The 15,532-nt window shown below is 50.9% G+C and overlaps 1 protein-coding gene across 1 annotated transcript; it reads left to right on the forward strand.

The window, feature by feature from the left end:
• The first annotated feature begins 1,069 nt into the window (after window positions 1-1,069).
• tgfbi (transforming growth factor, beta-induced) lies at window positions 1,070-14,512 on the forward strand. Its single transcript, XM_076138345.1, has 17 exons — window positions 1,070-1,295; window positions 1,868-1,966; window positions 5,769-5,833; window positions 5,974-6,131; window positions 6,624-6,788; window positions 6,881-7,027; window positions 7,107-7,248; window positions 7,332-7,544; window positions 7,630-7,767; window positions 7,941-8,083; window positions 9,821-9,957; window positions 12,155-12,285; window positions 12,934-13,058; window positions 13,389-13,491; window positions 13,572-13,639; window positions 13,729-13,753; window positions 13,867-14,512. Exons 1-17 carry the CDS (start codon window positions 1,180-1,182, stop codon window positions 13,926-13,928), a joined length of 2,037 nt encoding a protein of 678 aa, XP_075994460.1. The 5' UTR covers window positions 1,070-1,179; the 3' UTR covers window positions 13,929-14,512.
• Window positions 14,513-15,532: the final 1,020 nt, after the last annotated feature.

A 15,532-nucleotide genomic window follows, 5' to 3' on the forward strand; every position in this document is an offset into this window, starting at 1 on the left:
CCCCCGTGTCCTCGCCTGTCAGGATCTCGTCACGTCCACGCGTCCACGCTTCCTCCGGCCAAACCCAACAGACAGAAGCTGGACTCGGCTTCTCAGCTTTCTTGCCCGCAGGCCGTCCAGCCTAACTAAGATAAATATGGGAATTATTTCTTTTAAAAATAGAAATCCCAACCTCAGGATCCGCGGAGACGGCAGCTGGATCGTGTGTGACGGAGCAGGAGGGTGGGACAGATGTTTATGTTCAGGGAGAAGCTCCCTCTTTGTTCTGCTGAGTGGTTCTGGTCCAGAAGGGGGTCGATGAGGTCAAACCTGGTGCAGTCTGAGTCCAGCATGGAGCCTGAGAACCAGGTGACTCATGGTGCGTTCACTGCCCGCAGCAGGCCTGTGTGTGTGTGTGTGTGTTTGTGTGTGTGTGTGTGTGTGTTGTGTTTAGTCTGAATACTTTGATCCTCTTTGTCCATATTTGTGTGGACCTGAGTTCCTCATGTTGAATGAGGTCACTTGTCTTCTCCTCCGTGTTTTGTCTCTGTTTCCTGTTGCACACCTGGACGTGGAGGTGGATGAATGTAGGTTTCATGTCTTTGTCTCTTTGTGGGACGGTTCCTGGTCTTCCTGTTTGCCGTGTGGTCCCGTGAAGCCTTTGAGACGTTGGATGTGATCCTGAGCTCCAGACAGACGAGACCAGACTTGACTCAGATTTGAGCCTCAGAGATGCAAAGCTTCAAACAAACATCAGCGACGTCACCGAGGCTCAGCGGCTCTGAGAACATCACAACTCAACTCTCACACGCTAAAGCATGTCCCCATCAATCAATCAATCAAGCTCATCTTTATCATGCATCCCTTCCTTGTCGCTCCTTCCCTCCTTCCCTCCTTCCTTCCCTCCTCCATTCCTTCCTTCCTTCCTTCCCTCCCCTCTCTTTCTTTACTTCTACTCGTTGTTGCTTGAATACTTCCATGTACTTTCTCTCCGTGTGTTCTGATGTGAGGAGCTGTTCTCCAGCTGTCAGGGTGTCTCCTGTCTCCTGTCTCGCTCCTCCTCCTCCTCTTCCTCCTCCTCCTCCGCTCCTTCCTCTTCCTCCTCCTCCTCCATAATAAAGCCGCGGCTCTGCGCTCCTGCAGTCTCACCAAACAGGAACTTCAACCAGTGACCAAGTGAGCGCCGAGTGACCGGTGAGGATGAAGCTTGTACCGCTGCTGGTTCTGTGCGTCGCGGTGCTCGGGCCCGTGAGCGCGGCCCGGTCCCCCTACCAGGCCGTCCTGCAGCACAGCCGGATCAGAGGCAGGCAGCAGGGGTGAGTACAGCCAGCCGAGCAGAACCGAGCAGAACCGAACCGGAGAGTTTATGTGTGTGTGTCGAGCCGAACCGAACCGAGCAGAACCGATCCAGAAAGTCTGTGTGTGTGTGTGTCTGTGCGCGCGTGCGTGCGTGCGTGCTTGCGAGAGAGAGAGAGCTCCCGGTTTCAGTTCAGTTTTTAGTGTAAATTTCTCAACTTGTAAAACTCCGCAAATATATAAATATATATATTTATATATATATTTATATATATAGTGAAGTCAGAAATATTCAATGATAATCCTGTTTCCTCTTGAACAAAAGCAGATGAGCAAAGAGCTGAAACATGAAAGCAGAAACATGAAACATGAAACATGCAGTGAAATAAGAGAGATAAAGTTCTGAACCTCTTTCCAGCTGTCACTCATCTCTAAACCTTCAGCCTCCTGTTCTTTCAGACTCTCGATGGTTCATTCTCTATATTTCCATTTGTCACACTCTTCTCTTCAGTAATCCTTCAGTAAATCAATCATAGATCAGTACCTGCATGTCTGAAGCCGCCTGTCTCATTCTGACTCCGCCTCCTTTCAGAGCCAACGTTTGTGCCATGCAGAAGATCCCTGGAACCGACAAGAAATACTTCACCAACTGCAAGCAGTGGTACCACCGCAAGATCTGTGGCAAGTCCACGTAAGTGTTTACGAGACTCTTAAACGGCTAATGGACTTTAGTGAGGCCAACCACACACACACACGCACACACACACACACACACACTTTTATAAAGCCACATTAAAGAGCTCAGCTGCTGAGGGAAGAACACCTCTAACACATCTAATGCTCAGGAACCTGCCAGTGAGGCCGTCTGACTCCATGTGAGGCTCCTCTCCTCCTCTCCTCCTCCTCCTCCTCCTCCTCTGACCTCTGTGTGTTCCTCTGTCAGTGTGTAGGTGTTTGTGTGTCCCTGCAGGTCTTTTCTCCTTCTACCTTCCTCCTGCATGTTTATCTGCAGCTACTTTTCTTTGGTCACGTCTTTAGCTGAGGGTCAGGACTTATCAATCAACCCTTGAACTCTGTGATGTATCTAAATGCTATATAAATACCTATTTTTAACTTCTTCTTGTCTTTAAAAAGTACATAATCCTGAACAAGACAACAAAGTTTAACTTCACCTTCAAACAGGCTGTGGACTCTTAAAGTGTTTTATAATCCTCAGCTTTGTTTATAAAATGGATCTGCAAAGTCAAACATAAATGATAAAAGCATGAATGATCGACTTCACAAACAATCTGACAAACTTTATGACTCAAAGAACTAAAGGTTAAGACTTTTGACTCCACGAGTGAAAGAAAGAAAGAGTTCAGACGTGTGTGTGCGTGTGCGTGTGTGTGTGTGTGCGTGTGTATGTGTACAGTATCTGAATGTGTGTGTGCATGCGTGCGTGCGTGCGTGTGTGTGTGTGTGTGTGTGTGTGTGTGTGTGTGCAGGAACAGGAAAGCACTGAACACTGACTCTTTCATTCCAAATCTCAAAAAGGCGAAAACAGAATAAAAAAGAGGAAGCTGCTGCTGCCTTCAGGGGCAGGACGTCAGTAGGAAATGACAGCGTTTAGCAGCACTGCTCAGGGACTCAACGGCCCAAAACACACACTAATCACTCACAAGCATGTTTCCATCACAAATCTTCCTCCCTCCTGCAGACTCAGGGGAAACAACTCACCTCCTTTATGACATCATCTCTCCTACAGCTCTGTGCTATTATGGTCTGTCCAGGATGTAAACATCTGGAGCTGCACACATCTAGGTGACAGAGTCAAACATGTTTCAGGTGGTAAACATGTGCAGCAGACAAACTTCACTCAGCCAAAGCTTCAGAACAAGAGCCAGGTTACCTTGGCGACTAAAGGATTGAAGCTTCATTGTTGATGTTAGACTGCAGACTAAGCTTCACTCTGACAAGCAGCAGATTCTTAAAGAGACCCACAGCCTGAACTGAAACACTTTAGACCGTGTGTGTGTGTGTGTGTGTGTGTGAGTGTGTGTGCCAGGGGGGTCGTGGGGCAGAACAGTCCTGGTCTTTGTGCAGAGCTGATTGCTGTGTCAGCGTGTTGCTGCTGCTGTGGAGGCAGGAGGAGGAGGAGGCTCTCCAAAGGCCAAAGGTCAAGCAAGTGGAGACTCATAACTCTCCCTGTTACTCACCCTCCTCCTCCTCCTCCTCCCCCCGTCCTCCCTGGTTTCCCCTCAGAGCTTCATGAGGCCACAGCTCTTAACAAAACAGCGTCTGTGTGTATGAACACACTGAACATCTGTAAGAACCTCTGTGACTCTCAGACCTCAGTGTGACTCAGAGGGTCAAAGACGATCGAGAGCTCTAAAAACAGAACCTCACAGCCATCACAGTCCTGATCCAGGTCCGTTCAGAGGAGTTCCTCTCATACGGTCCCTCATGGTTGCCAGGAGACGCTGTGTTGTGATTCCTCATTCTCACACGATCAGTCATTTAGCTCAGATGAGCCAAACCAGAGCCAGAAGCAGAGCTGGATCAGGCCTGGAGAAGCTCCCTGACCCACTGGTACCTGATGTAAAGGTGTGGAGGATCATGGGAAACCCTGGCCTGCAGCTCAACAAACAGCCTCCTGGCTCCATCTGTGAAATAAAGTGAAATAAAACGAGTGAGGCCGGAGGAGGAAGAGGAAGAGGAGGAGGAGGAGGAGGAGGAGGAGGAAGAGGAGGAGGAGGACGTCCCTGGAGTCTCCACGCTGTCTCATCACAGAAAGAGCAGTAAAACCAAACACACATGGCCAAGATGTGTGTGAGCCACCAGCTACTGTGTGTGAGGTGGAACTGAGCACAGGAATGTGTGTGTGTGTGTGTGTGTGTGTGTGTGTGAGGCCAGACTGGACTGATTATCAAAGCAGATGGAAACTTGACTCCCATTTGTCCTCCACATAAACAAAGATGGCTGCCGTAGGTTCCTGACTAAATAAACAGGCCGAGGTCGCAGTAACTCCAGCGTGACGGAGAGACGGACCAAAGTGATCCAGCAGAGGGGCCGATACACACACACACACACACACACACACACACACACACTCTGCCCTCAGTACCTTTGCCAGGAGTCTTAACAGTTAACACACTTGGCCTGTGATGATGTCAGAGTGGCGTCTCCAGAATGTAAATCCTGGTGTAAATCCTCTGAATGGTTCCTGAAGGCAGCACAGCACTTGAGTGTGTGAGAAAGTGTGTTTCCCTCAGTGACATCAGACGTTTGGATCTCTGGTTTTGGCCAAAATGAAATCACAGCTGGTCCAAACTGCAAACGTCTCATTTTCCTCTGGCAGCGATGACGTGAACCGAACGCCACCGCCGCCACAGACCGTCGTCCTTCACTCTGCATCCTCACACTCACTCGTGTGTGTGTGTGTGTGTGTTCATCCCGCCTCCAAACAAAACCACACACCCGTGAGAAACGCCGAGGAAAAGCTTTGATGGCTTTTCCAGTCTCGACCTGCAATGGCGACAAATCCCCTGTGCTGCAGGTTCCTACGTGATCTCCATGGAGACGGAGTCAATGTCATAAACTAAAGTTCAACAGGTAAGAAACGGCCCAACATGGCCGCCAGCACAGGACGACAGAGAACAGTTCTGACTACATTTAATGATTTGGGGGAATGAATGAGGTCTGAACTCGATTAGAACATTGGAACGCTTTGAAGCCGAGCAGGAACGCCGCCTGATGGATGGAAACATCAGGCGCCGAGCAGGATCTGTCTCACTAGAACCCTGCAGTGAGCACGGTGGTGCTGCGTGGCTGCTCTGTTTGCTCTGGCCGTCCCCTCGTGTCGTCTGCTCTCTGGACAGACTGTGGACGTTCTCTCACAGGAAATGAGCTTTCATGAGCCCGGAGCAGCTGAGCCTGAGAAGCTGAGCTTGAGAAGCTGAGCCTGAGAAGCTGATCCTGAGAAGCTGAGCCTGAGCTACACGTTTACTGTGGAAATATGTTTAAGAACACGTGAAGTGCTGACACACACACACACATACACACACACTGCGTGATTCTCCCTCTGCATTCATTCATGGTTTGAGGCTCAGAAGCTTTAGATTTGCAGGATGGCTGAGTTCAGTCCCAGGCTGCTGATCCTAAGGGAATCAAAGCCAGACAGCAGAGGATCCTTCAGAGTGAGGATGAGGATGGACCCCTCATCATTTACATGAAGGGGCTTCTCCTTCAGTGAAGCTCTGTGCACATTTGGACACGGAGCACTTTGTAGCAGGACAGAGCAGGACCACATGTGTGAGAGGGGATTAAGAGAAGAAGAAGTAGAGGAGGCAGTTTAATGGAGAGAGCTGACGTGATAATAACTCAGCGCCCGCATCAATAACTTCACTGCTGGAATGTGAAGCTCTGAGGGAAACCATGTGTGTGTGTGTGTGTGTGTGTGTGTGTGTGTGGAGAAAGAGGAAGAAGGAGGCTGATGTTTGGTTCTGTTCCAGGGTGATCAGCTACGAGTGTTGTCCTGGTTATGAGAAGATTCCAGGAGAGCGAGGCTGTCCTGCTGGTGAGACCTGCGTCCAACTAACTGCCCTTTATTAACTCAATCACTCTGTTGCATTGTGGGAGTTTTCCAGTAGTTGGATGTTTATTTGGCTCTGGTTTGTTGTGGCTGCTGGGTTCTAAAGCTGCTCTGTCTCTCTGCAGCGCTGCCATTGGTCAACATGTACAACACCCTGGGCGCCGTGGGAGCGACCACCACTCAGATGTACTCAGACCGAGCCGACCTGAGGGAGGAGATCGAAGGTCCGGGCAGCTTCACCTTCTTTGCACCGAGCAATGAGGCCTGGGAGGCTCTGCCTGCTGTACGTTACCCTTAGTAACCACCTGGTCACATCCAACAGCTGCCCACAACCACCTAGAGACACACACACAGCAACTACAGTCACTACCTAGTCTCACTCTACCAACCACTGCCAACTGCAAACTCCATAGCAACTTACTTGAACACCTTAGTAACCACTTAGTCACGTTCAACCAGCAACCATCACCAACCTAGAAACAAACGCAACATTCCAAAATACCATAGCAACCAGCCTGGAGACCAGCCTGGCTCCCTACTCATCGTGACAAACACCACTGCAAACAACAACAACAACAACAACAACAACAAGAAGAACACAGCCACCAGCGTGAATGTAATGCCGACCACATAGGAGTCAAATCCATAGAAACCTGTCCAAGGTCCACAGCAGCCCCTTAGCAACAGCCTAACAAAGCTGAGGGACCTTCTGTTGGACTCTTCTCCTTGTGGTGGCACATCCTGTTCACGCTCCTGCCTGTCTGTGGTTTTTCAGGAGATCCTGGACGCTCTGGTGAGCAACGTGAACATCGAGCTCATGAACGCTCTGCATTACCACATGGTGAGCAGACGGCTGACCTCTGAGGAGCTGAAGCACGGATCCTCCTTCGCCTCCATGTACCAGGACTTCCACGTTCACATCCAGCACTACCCCAACGGCGTCAGTACCCCACACACACACAAACAGTCACACACTGCGTATCCATTCAGGTGTCCTGATCCTCTCCTGGTCCTCCGTCTCTCTCTGCTCAGATTGTGACGGTGAACTGTGGTCGTCTGATTAAAACTGACCAACACGCCACCAACGGCATCGTACACGTGGTGGACCGAGTCATCACCGCCATCTCCAACACCGTGCACACGCTCATTGATGTGGATGAGAACCTGGAGACCCTGCGTGTGAGTAGATCAGTCAGTGAGACAGCAGCTCTCTGCTCTCTGTGTCTCCTCTCTGAGACCGACTCCCTCTGTGTTTCAGACGGCCATCGCCGCTGCAGGTCTGACCAACATCCTGGAGAGCGAGGGTCAGTACACCGTCTTTGCTCCCACCAACGAAGCCTTCGAGAAGATTCCCCCTGAAATGCTGAACAGGATCCTGGGAGATCCCGTGGCTCTCAGAGGTGAGCTGGACTGAACCCAGACTCACACTCAGCTCCTCTTGTTGTGTCGTGTTCACTTCATTCTGCTCTCGCATTCCTCCCAGATTTGTTGAACTACCACATCCTGAAGCACATGCAGTGTGCCGAGTCCATCGTTTCCGGGACGCCCATGGAGACGCTGCAGGGCACCGTGCTGGAGGTCGGCTGTGACGGAGACCAGATCACACTCAACGGAAAAGCCATCATCACAGAGAAAGACCAGCTTGGAACCAACGGAGTCGTACACTACATCAGCGAGCTGCTCATACCAGACTCAGGTACACACACACACACACACACACACACACACACACACACACACACACACACATTGCATCAACTTACTTGCTCTTATCTTTCCAGCCAAAACTCTTCTTGAGCTGGCAGAGAGTTCGTCTGTTGCCACAGCAACCAAGCTGTTTGTTGACGCTGGTCTGAGCTCTCACCTGACGGGCTCAGAGACGCTCACCATTCTGGCTCCTCTGGATGACGCCTTCAAAGGTAACACGCTGTGGAAGTGTTGTTGAGTGTTCTGTGTGTGTGTGTGTGTGTGTGCGTGTGTGTGTGTGTGTGTTTTGGTTTGGATTGAAGCGTTCTATAAGCACGGGTTCTTCCTCTGTTGAGGTAAACAAAGGCCACGCCCTGTTTCAGTCTGAACTCTGTCTGGTTAACAGGGAGTCTGGCAATGAACCCTGAGATGAAGAATTTGATGACCAATCACATTTTGAAGGAGCAGTTTTCCTCTAAATCCCTGTACCACAACCAGGAGCTGGAGACGCTGGGAGGCCTCAAGCTGCGGGTCTTCGTCTACCGCAACGTATGACATCACTTCTTACTGTTCCATTGTTTCTGTGTTCTGTAACCTTCCTGGTTGATCTGTTCACTGCATGATGGCTTCACAGGTTGGTTTCAGTTCCCTTTTTACCAAGAAGCAAAGCAGAGGAACTCACTGCTGCTTCCTGCGTTCCCACATGAACCTGATGACACACACTCACTCACACACTCACTCACACACATGGTTCCATTGAGCCATCATCATCCTCCCCTCAGGCTCTAACCTGACTGACAGATTAGCTTCTGATACAGCAGAGACGATGAAGACGAGAGACTGAAACAGTGAGGAAGAGTTTAGCTTCTGCTTTGTTTGTACTTTGAGGGTTCTGGTTCTGGAGGTTGTCAGTAACACCATCTGTCCTCCTGGTCTGGACCGGAGCGAGAGCAAACAGGTAAATCCTGCATGGAGAGGTTGCAGAGAGTTTGTGCCGTTCTCACACATCCTGCCTTGGACGGGTGCCATGGAGTCCAAGCCCGTCAGAGGTAACATGCACACATGGAGTCCAAGCCCGTCAGAGGTAACATGCACACATGGAGTCCAAGCCCGTCAGAGCGCACGCTAACGCAGCAAGCCGCCAGCGTCTGGAAAGATTTACCCGCCGTGGGAAGGAGGACTTCTCCTGTGGTCTCTAGACGTCTTTACTGAGCAGATTTGCGAGCCGTGCATGTCTGCCACCCAGGAGGACCTGAACCAGGAACCATGAGGACCCAAACTGCAGCAGAGGGTTATAGTAGGAGCTGGACCTGTAGGATCTGAACCTGTAGGATCTGGGTCAGTAGGATCTGGACCTGTAGGATCTGGACCTACAGGACCTGGGTCAGTAGGATCTGAACCTGTAGGATCAGGACCTGGGTCAGTAGGATCTGGACCTGTAGGATCTGGGTCAGTAGGATCTGGACCTGTAGGATCTGGACCTGTAGGATCTGGGTCAGTAGGATCTGGGTCAGTAGGATCTGGACCTGTAGGATCTGGACCTGTAGGATCTGGGTCAGTAGGATCTGGGTCAGTAGGATCTGGACCTGTAGGACCTGGTTGTAGGAGCTCTAAACATCATCTAGCTGGGACGGAGCTGAAGAGTTTGAATGGAGCAGATTTTTAAGTAAACATTTAAATTAAATTGAAAAAGCAGTTTGAATCTCTCAAAGCGACACGGTTCAGCCTGTATTGTTGTGTATTGTACTTAGTAACCTTAGTAACCATGTTTGTTTGGGAGGAAACACAAACATCTGCACCATCACCTCCATGATGTCAGCCAGTGGTAATGAGGAACAGGAAGAATCTCTCTCTCTCTCTCTCTCTCTCTCTCTCTCTCTCTCCCTCTCTCTCTCTCCCCCTTCAGAGGGCCACCCATGTTAAAGATGTATTCAGTCAGTCTTTGGATGACATCATCCCACACATGTGGTTTGGTTTGAATCTGGACTTGAGCTCAGCACCACAGGAGCTTTTTCCCAGAGTCACCCGACATCCCAAAGCCCAGAGGCTTTTCTGACACATCACACACACACACACACACACACACACACACACACACACCCCCCCCGGAGCCAGGCTGACCACTGGTCACTCTGTAATATAGAGCATAAATACAGAGTAATAACACACTAGCATGTAACAGGTTTAGTTCACAGGGACGTGTGGAAACGTGAATCTGGTCTAACACACATCTGTGTGTGTGTGTGTGTGTGGGTGTGTGTGTGTGTGTGTGCTCTGCTCCTATAGAACCTCTGCATTGAAAACGCCTGCATCGCCGCTCACGACAGGATGGGTCGCTTTGCCACCATGTTCACCGTGGACAAGGTCCTCACCCCCCCCATGGGAACCATCATGGACGTGCTCAAGGCTGACGACAGGTTCAGGTACATCAGGGGGGAGGGGCTTAAGATAAGACACACAATATCAATCAATCAATCCATGTGTACCAGTGACTAAGAGATGAACACACTCATTGAGTTCATAGACCAGGAGTCAAAGCCACCAGAGAGAGAGAGAGAGAGAGAGCGAGAGGGAGAGGGAGAGGGAGAGAGAGAGGGAGAGAGCGAGAGGGAGAGAGAGAGAGAGAGAGGGAGAGAGACAGACAGACAGAGAGAGAGGGAGAGAGACAGACAGACAGACAGAGAGAGACAGAGAGAGAGAGAGGGAGAGAGAGGGAGAGGGAGAGGGAGAGAGAGAGAGAGAGAGGGAGGGAGAGAGAGAGAGAGAGAGGGAGAGAGAGACAGAGAGGGGGAGAGAGGGGGAGAGAGAGACAGACAGACAGAGAGAGGGAGAGAGAGAGGGGGAGAGACAGACAGACAGAGAGAGAAAGAGAGAGAGAGAGGCAGAGACAGAGAGAGAGAGACAGAGGGAGAGGGGGAGAGAGAGACAGACAGACAGAGAGAGAGACAGAGAGGGAGAGGGGGAGAGAGAGACAGACAGACAGAGAGAGAGAGGGAGAGAGAGAGGGGGGGAGAGACAGACAGATAGACAGAGAGAGAAAGAGAGAGAGAGAAAGAGAGAGAGAGAGACAGAGAGATCATGTTCACACTTGGGCCTTGTAGCTTCAGACTTAAACAAACACTACATGTCTTCAGTCTGGTCCTCATAAAGCAGCAGGCTGTGATTGTGTGGTCAGTCGCTCTGCCAGAGCGCTGCTGTGCTCCTCGTAACCTCCAGTAAACAAAGTGTGAGACCCCAAAGATCAAAGACTCACAAACACACGACCCTGAACCCTGACTGACACACATGTGAGCTCTTTAAAGAGGATTAGATTTGTGAAACAGTCTAGTTTAGCTTTATTCTGTGTCAGCAGAGAGGCGACACCTTGCAGCCGTGAGGTCCTCGCTCTCCTGCAGCTAAACTCAGGTGGCAGTGGAGCGTAAGAGTTTGCATGAAGCTTTGAAGCTTACAGAAGCTGAGCTGCTTTGGCTAGTTAACGCTAACGGTCAAACTCTGGATGATAAACAGACTTGCTGCCTGAGCCTGAGCAGGTTGAGCCTGAGCAGGATGAGCCTGAGCAGGTTGAGCCTGAGCAGGACGAGCCTGAGCAGGTCGGGCCTGAGCAGGTCGAGCCTGAGCAGGACGAGCCTGAGCAGGTTGAGCCTGAGCAGGTTGAGCCTGAGCAGGATGAGCCTGAGTAGGTCGAGCCTGAGCAGGACGAGCCTAAGCAGGTTGAGCCTGAGCAGGTTGAGCCTGAGCAGGACGAACCTGAGTAGGTCGAGCCTGAGCAGGACGAGCCTGAGCAGGACGAGCCTGAGCAGGTCGAGCCTGAGCAGGACGAGCCTGAGCAGGACGAGCCTGAGCAGGTCGAGCCTGAGCAGGACGAGCCTGAGCAGGTCGAGCCTGAGCAGGACGAGCCTGAGCAGGACGAGCCTGAGCAGGACGAGCCTGAGCAGGACGAGCTTCTGAAGACGTGTCCCCTCTAACGTGATTTGCGGTGCCTTGGCGTGTCTGACAGCAGCTTCCACCACATGCGGCTCCTGAAGCCGTAACGATTTAAGCAGCTGCTGCTTTCTTTACCTCCCACTCGCCGCCTGCGCTCTGTTTGCTTAGGCTCAGGAATCTGCTCCATCTCCAGCAGGGAGAGCGGCTCGTAACTCTGGCTGCTCTAATAAAAGCTCTTTTTCAGCCTCGGAGCTGCGATATAATCTTGTAATCATTTAGGCCGTGAGTCTCTGAACAGTGAGTTCCTGTGTGTGGGTTTATAACCTCAGGTGTGAAATGAGCACTGGACAGACGCTCAGTGTGCACGGTAAAGCAGCCCACCTCCTTTATGACTCTAAGAGGCCAGGAAGTGAAAGTTTCTCACAAGAGTGAGTTCAATCAATAAAACCTGTTGAAGCTCGTAACGTTTTTGAGTTAAAGCTTCTTGGTGACTTTATTAGGCTCCGCCCACCACTCAGACTGTAAACAACACTGAGCGTTTGTCTGTAAAACTTTAAAGGATCCACACAAAACTGCATTTATGACTTAAGGGCACGGTAAGAGTGTGTGATGGCGCTCCCTACTGGTCAGGTGAGGTCACAGCAGCAGACTGACCTTCATCTGACCTTCATCTGTCCTTCATCTGTCCCCTCACAGCCTCCTGGTCGGTGCCATCCAGACCGCTGGCATGACTGAGCTGCTGAACCAGCAGGGGGCGCTGACCTTCTTCGCCCCCACCAACGCCGCCTTCAACGCCCTGCCAAGGGCTGAACGCACCCAACTGCTGCGTGAGTGAAAACACAGAGCCAAAGGTTCACACACACACACACACACAGAGTCCATCACAGTGCAGACACGTCTCTCTTCTTCATTTAAATGTAAACAAGCTCACGTGTCTGTCACAGTCAGCCTGCTGAGAATGATGGAGTGTTTGTGTCATGTGATGACATCCTGCTTCTGATTGGCTGCTGAGCTTTTCTGTCACTCTGTGGAAGCTTCACAGAGTGTGTGTGTGTGTGTGTGTGTGTCACAGTGATCTACACTCAGACTCCATGGTGTCTGTGCGTCCTGCAGCTTCTCTTTGTTTATGTGACAGAAGTTCAGCCAAACCACTTAGCAGCAGCACCGGGACGCTCCAGAACATTCTGGTTTACACAAAGTGTCCCGGCCCGTCTGCTTGTTTCTGCTGCTTTGGCAACACGAGCAGCAGAAACCTGCAGCCTAATAAAGACACACAGAGACTCACACCTGCACAACACACACAGTCTGCACGGCCCTGACACTGATGAGTGTTTCCATCAGGCCACTGCCAAAGTCCAGTGTTTGATGAGCAGAGAAGTGAGCCTCATCATGTTCTACTAAGACAAACGTGACTCGGCTCAACGTGAGTTCGGCTGTTACCATGGTAACCATTGGCCCCATATCGCCTCCACCAGGTAATGGTCAGGAGCTGTCCAGGGTTCTGCGTCTGCACCTTGGTGAGGGTCTGCTGGTGAGCGGAGGAGTCGGCTCTCACACCAGAGTGAAGCCTCTGCAGGGGGTCAAGCTGGAGCTGGGAGTGGTGAGACACACACACACACACACACACACACACACACACACACACACACACACACACACACTCACACTCACAGACACTCTCACAGAAACACAAACACACACACACACACACACACACACACACACACTCACTCACAGAAACACACACACAGTCATACAAACACACACACCAGGCTGTAAACAGGCTGCAGCGCCCTCTGCTGGACAAACAACTGCCATAACAACACTCCCATGTATTTGCGTCCCTCACACACACACACACGCACACCTACAGTATCTGACCTGTGATCAGCTGATCTATAGTGTGTGTGTGTGTGTGTGTGTGTTTCAGCGTAACTACACAGTGTACGTGAACAGAGTTCCTGTGGTGGAAGCCGACCTGATGGCGACCAACGGGGTGGTGCACGCCGTTAACACCATCGTTAAGCCTCTGCGTGAGTCGACCTTTACGTTGTTCCACCCGCAGAATCGCACTGGAATGACCTTTGACCTGCTGATGTTTTTGACCCTGTAGCTCCTAAAGTGGACAGAGAACAAGCAGACGGACCAGCAGCTCCTCTCAGAACAGCTGCTGCTATCAGGGTGAGAGCACACACACACACACACACACACACACACAGCCATGGTCATTCAGAGCCTTTAAACTGATGAAGTTCTTCTCTCCCTCACAGGCCGACGGCAAAATCTTCAGGAACGGTGAGCTGATGCTTCTGTCACTACTCTCTCTCTCTCTCTCGCACACGCACGCACGCACACACACACACACACACACACACACAGAGCATCTGACTGAGGTGTGTTTGTTTCAGAGGATCTCTTCCAGAAGGTGATCAAAAGTCGCTCCAGCAGAACGATGACCCGCAACCAGTAAGCAGATAAGACAGCGAGGGAAGGAGGGAAGGAAGCATCAGGAGAACATCAGAGGAGGTGAAGAAGGAGCAGAGCAGGTTCACATCAGCAGAACCTCTAAGGAAAAACCCCCTCTAACCTCCAGCAGCAGGCGGCGCTGTGGAGTCGGAGCAGCAGAGTGGACATGTTGTCTGTGGGGCTGAGGGCCGGGCGGCGTCCTGATGGCAGCGTCACGCCTCAGCACACGTGAGGAGCTCAGGAACCCAACACACACGTGAAGCTGCTGGACGCTGTGGAGGATTGGAGGAGGATTTTTCCTTTCAGTGTGATTTTTTGCCATCCAGAGAGGAAACTTTAAAATGTTTCCTTTGATTTACCAAAAGCAGTTTTGTAAAAGGAACCAAAGCGTTTTTGTAAGTTGAGTGTGTGACCTTTGACCTGTTCCACTGCGTTTTATAGTCAGGTAGCTTGTTTGCATGTTTGAGACCGAGCTTCTTGTTGTGTTGTTTGTTTGTGTAAATGAGCTCTGAGGAGGAGAATCATCTGGGTCAGAACCAAAGCTTTGTGTTTGTGTCTGAAGAAATAAAAGGAGGTTTTGTAGCTGCAGAGTTTGACTGATTGATTTCAGACCCAGAGGTCAAAGTGCAGTGAAGCGTCTGACCTCAGATCAGCATCCAGCAACACACACAGAGTGTTTCAGAACCATTTCAAACTTAATAAACCTGCTTGAACAGAAGTGAGCAGCAACAGCAAACAGGAAGTGACGACACGCTGAGCTCAGCAGGTCGCTCACTGTTTAGCAAACAGATCTGCAGTCTTACCGTCACTCTGAAGCTGAAACTGAGTGCAGCTTCATCCAAGCTACTGCTCCTTAGCTGCAGAGCAAACATGTCTTCTGGGACTGAGACTCCGCCCACACTGACATGAGCTCAGATCAGTGTTAGCAGTGAAGGCTCGGGGCCTAGCAGAGCCTGAAGCTCTTTGTAATCATCAGTGACGCATGCAGGCCTGTGATGAGGATGCAGAGGGACTTTGGACGACCTGAAGCACAGAGTTCAGTTCCTCCTGTGGAAGGTTACACACTTTTACTTGTGTTTTCCTCTAGAATGATAAATGTCTGAGCTTCTTGCTGGAGTTTAAGCTTTGTTCTTGGTCTAAATCAGCCTCTCGTCCTCCTGGTGCTGCTGTGGACGAGCGTCTGTCCTCTGATGGACTCGTGTCTCCTCAGGACCAAAGAGGAGCCTGAACCCAAACACTCTGGGACTCCTGCCAGCTTTCTGCTCCGTCTCTCCTCACCTTCGTCCTCTGAGAAGCTCTGATATCTTCAGCTAATATGAAACAGATGCAGGTGATGAAGACACCGATGAAGACTCAGACGCCTCCGGGGCCTTCTGCTGTCCGTCTGCTGTGAGTGACAGCAGCCCAGCGTCTGGCATAGATGAACCTCACCGAGTTCATCTGCAGAGCTGCGAGGGATTCTATTCGTGCTTTAGTGTGTGTGTGTGTGTGTGTGCGTGTGTGAGAGGTGAACACATTTCCTCTCACCTCTCCTGCTCCTCAGGTTTCCCCTCATGATGTCGCTGTGGAAGGACTCAGATCTACACGTCGATGCTTTAGAGTGTAGGA

Source organism: Genypterus blacodes, unplaced genomic scaffold (genome assembly GCF_046128005.1).
Source record: "Genypterus blacodes isolate CSIRO-AG114 ecotype Tasmania unplaced genomic scaffold, CSIRO-AGI_Gbla_v1 ptg000361l_1, whole genome shotgun sequence".
NCBI lineage: Eukaryota > Metazoa > Chordata > Actinopteri > Ophidiiformes > Ophidiidae > Genypterus > Genypterus blacodes.

Bases quoted from the DNA above. Each gene is read 5' to 3' on its own strand.
- tgfbi (XM_076138345.1), top strand. From the start codon at position 1,180: ATGAAGCTTGTACCGCTGCTGGTTCTGTGCGTCGCGGTGCTCGGGCCC. The intron at 6,132-6,623 runs GTACGTTACCCT...GTGGTTTTTCAG, and splicing joins CCTGGGAGGCTCTGCCTGCT to GAGATCCTGGACGCTCTGGT. The intron at 7,028-7,106 runs GTGAGTAGATCA...TCTGTGTTTCAG, and splicing joins AGAACCTGGAGACCCTGCGT to ACGGCCATCGCCGCTGCAGG.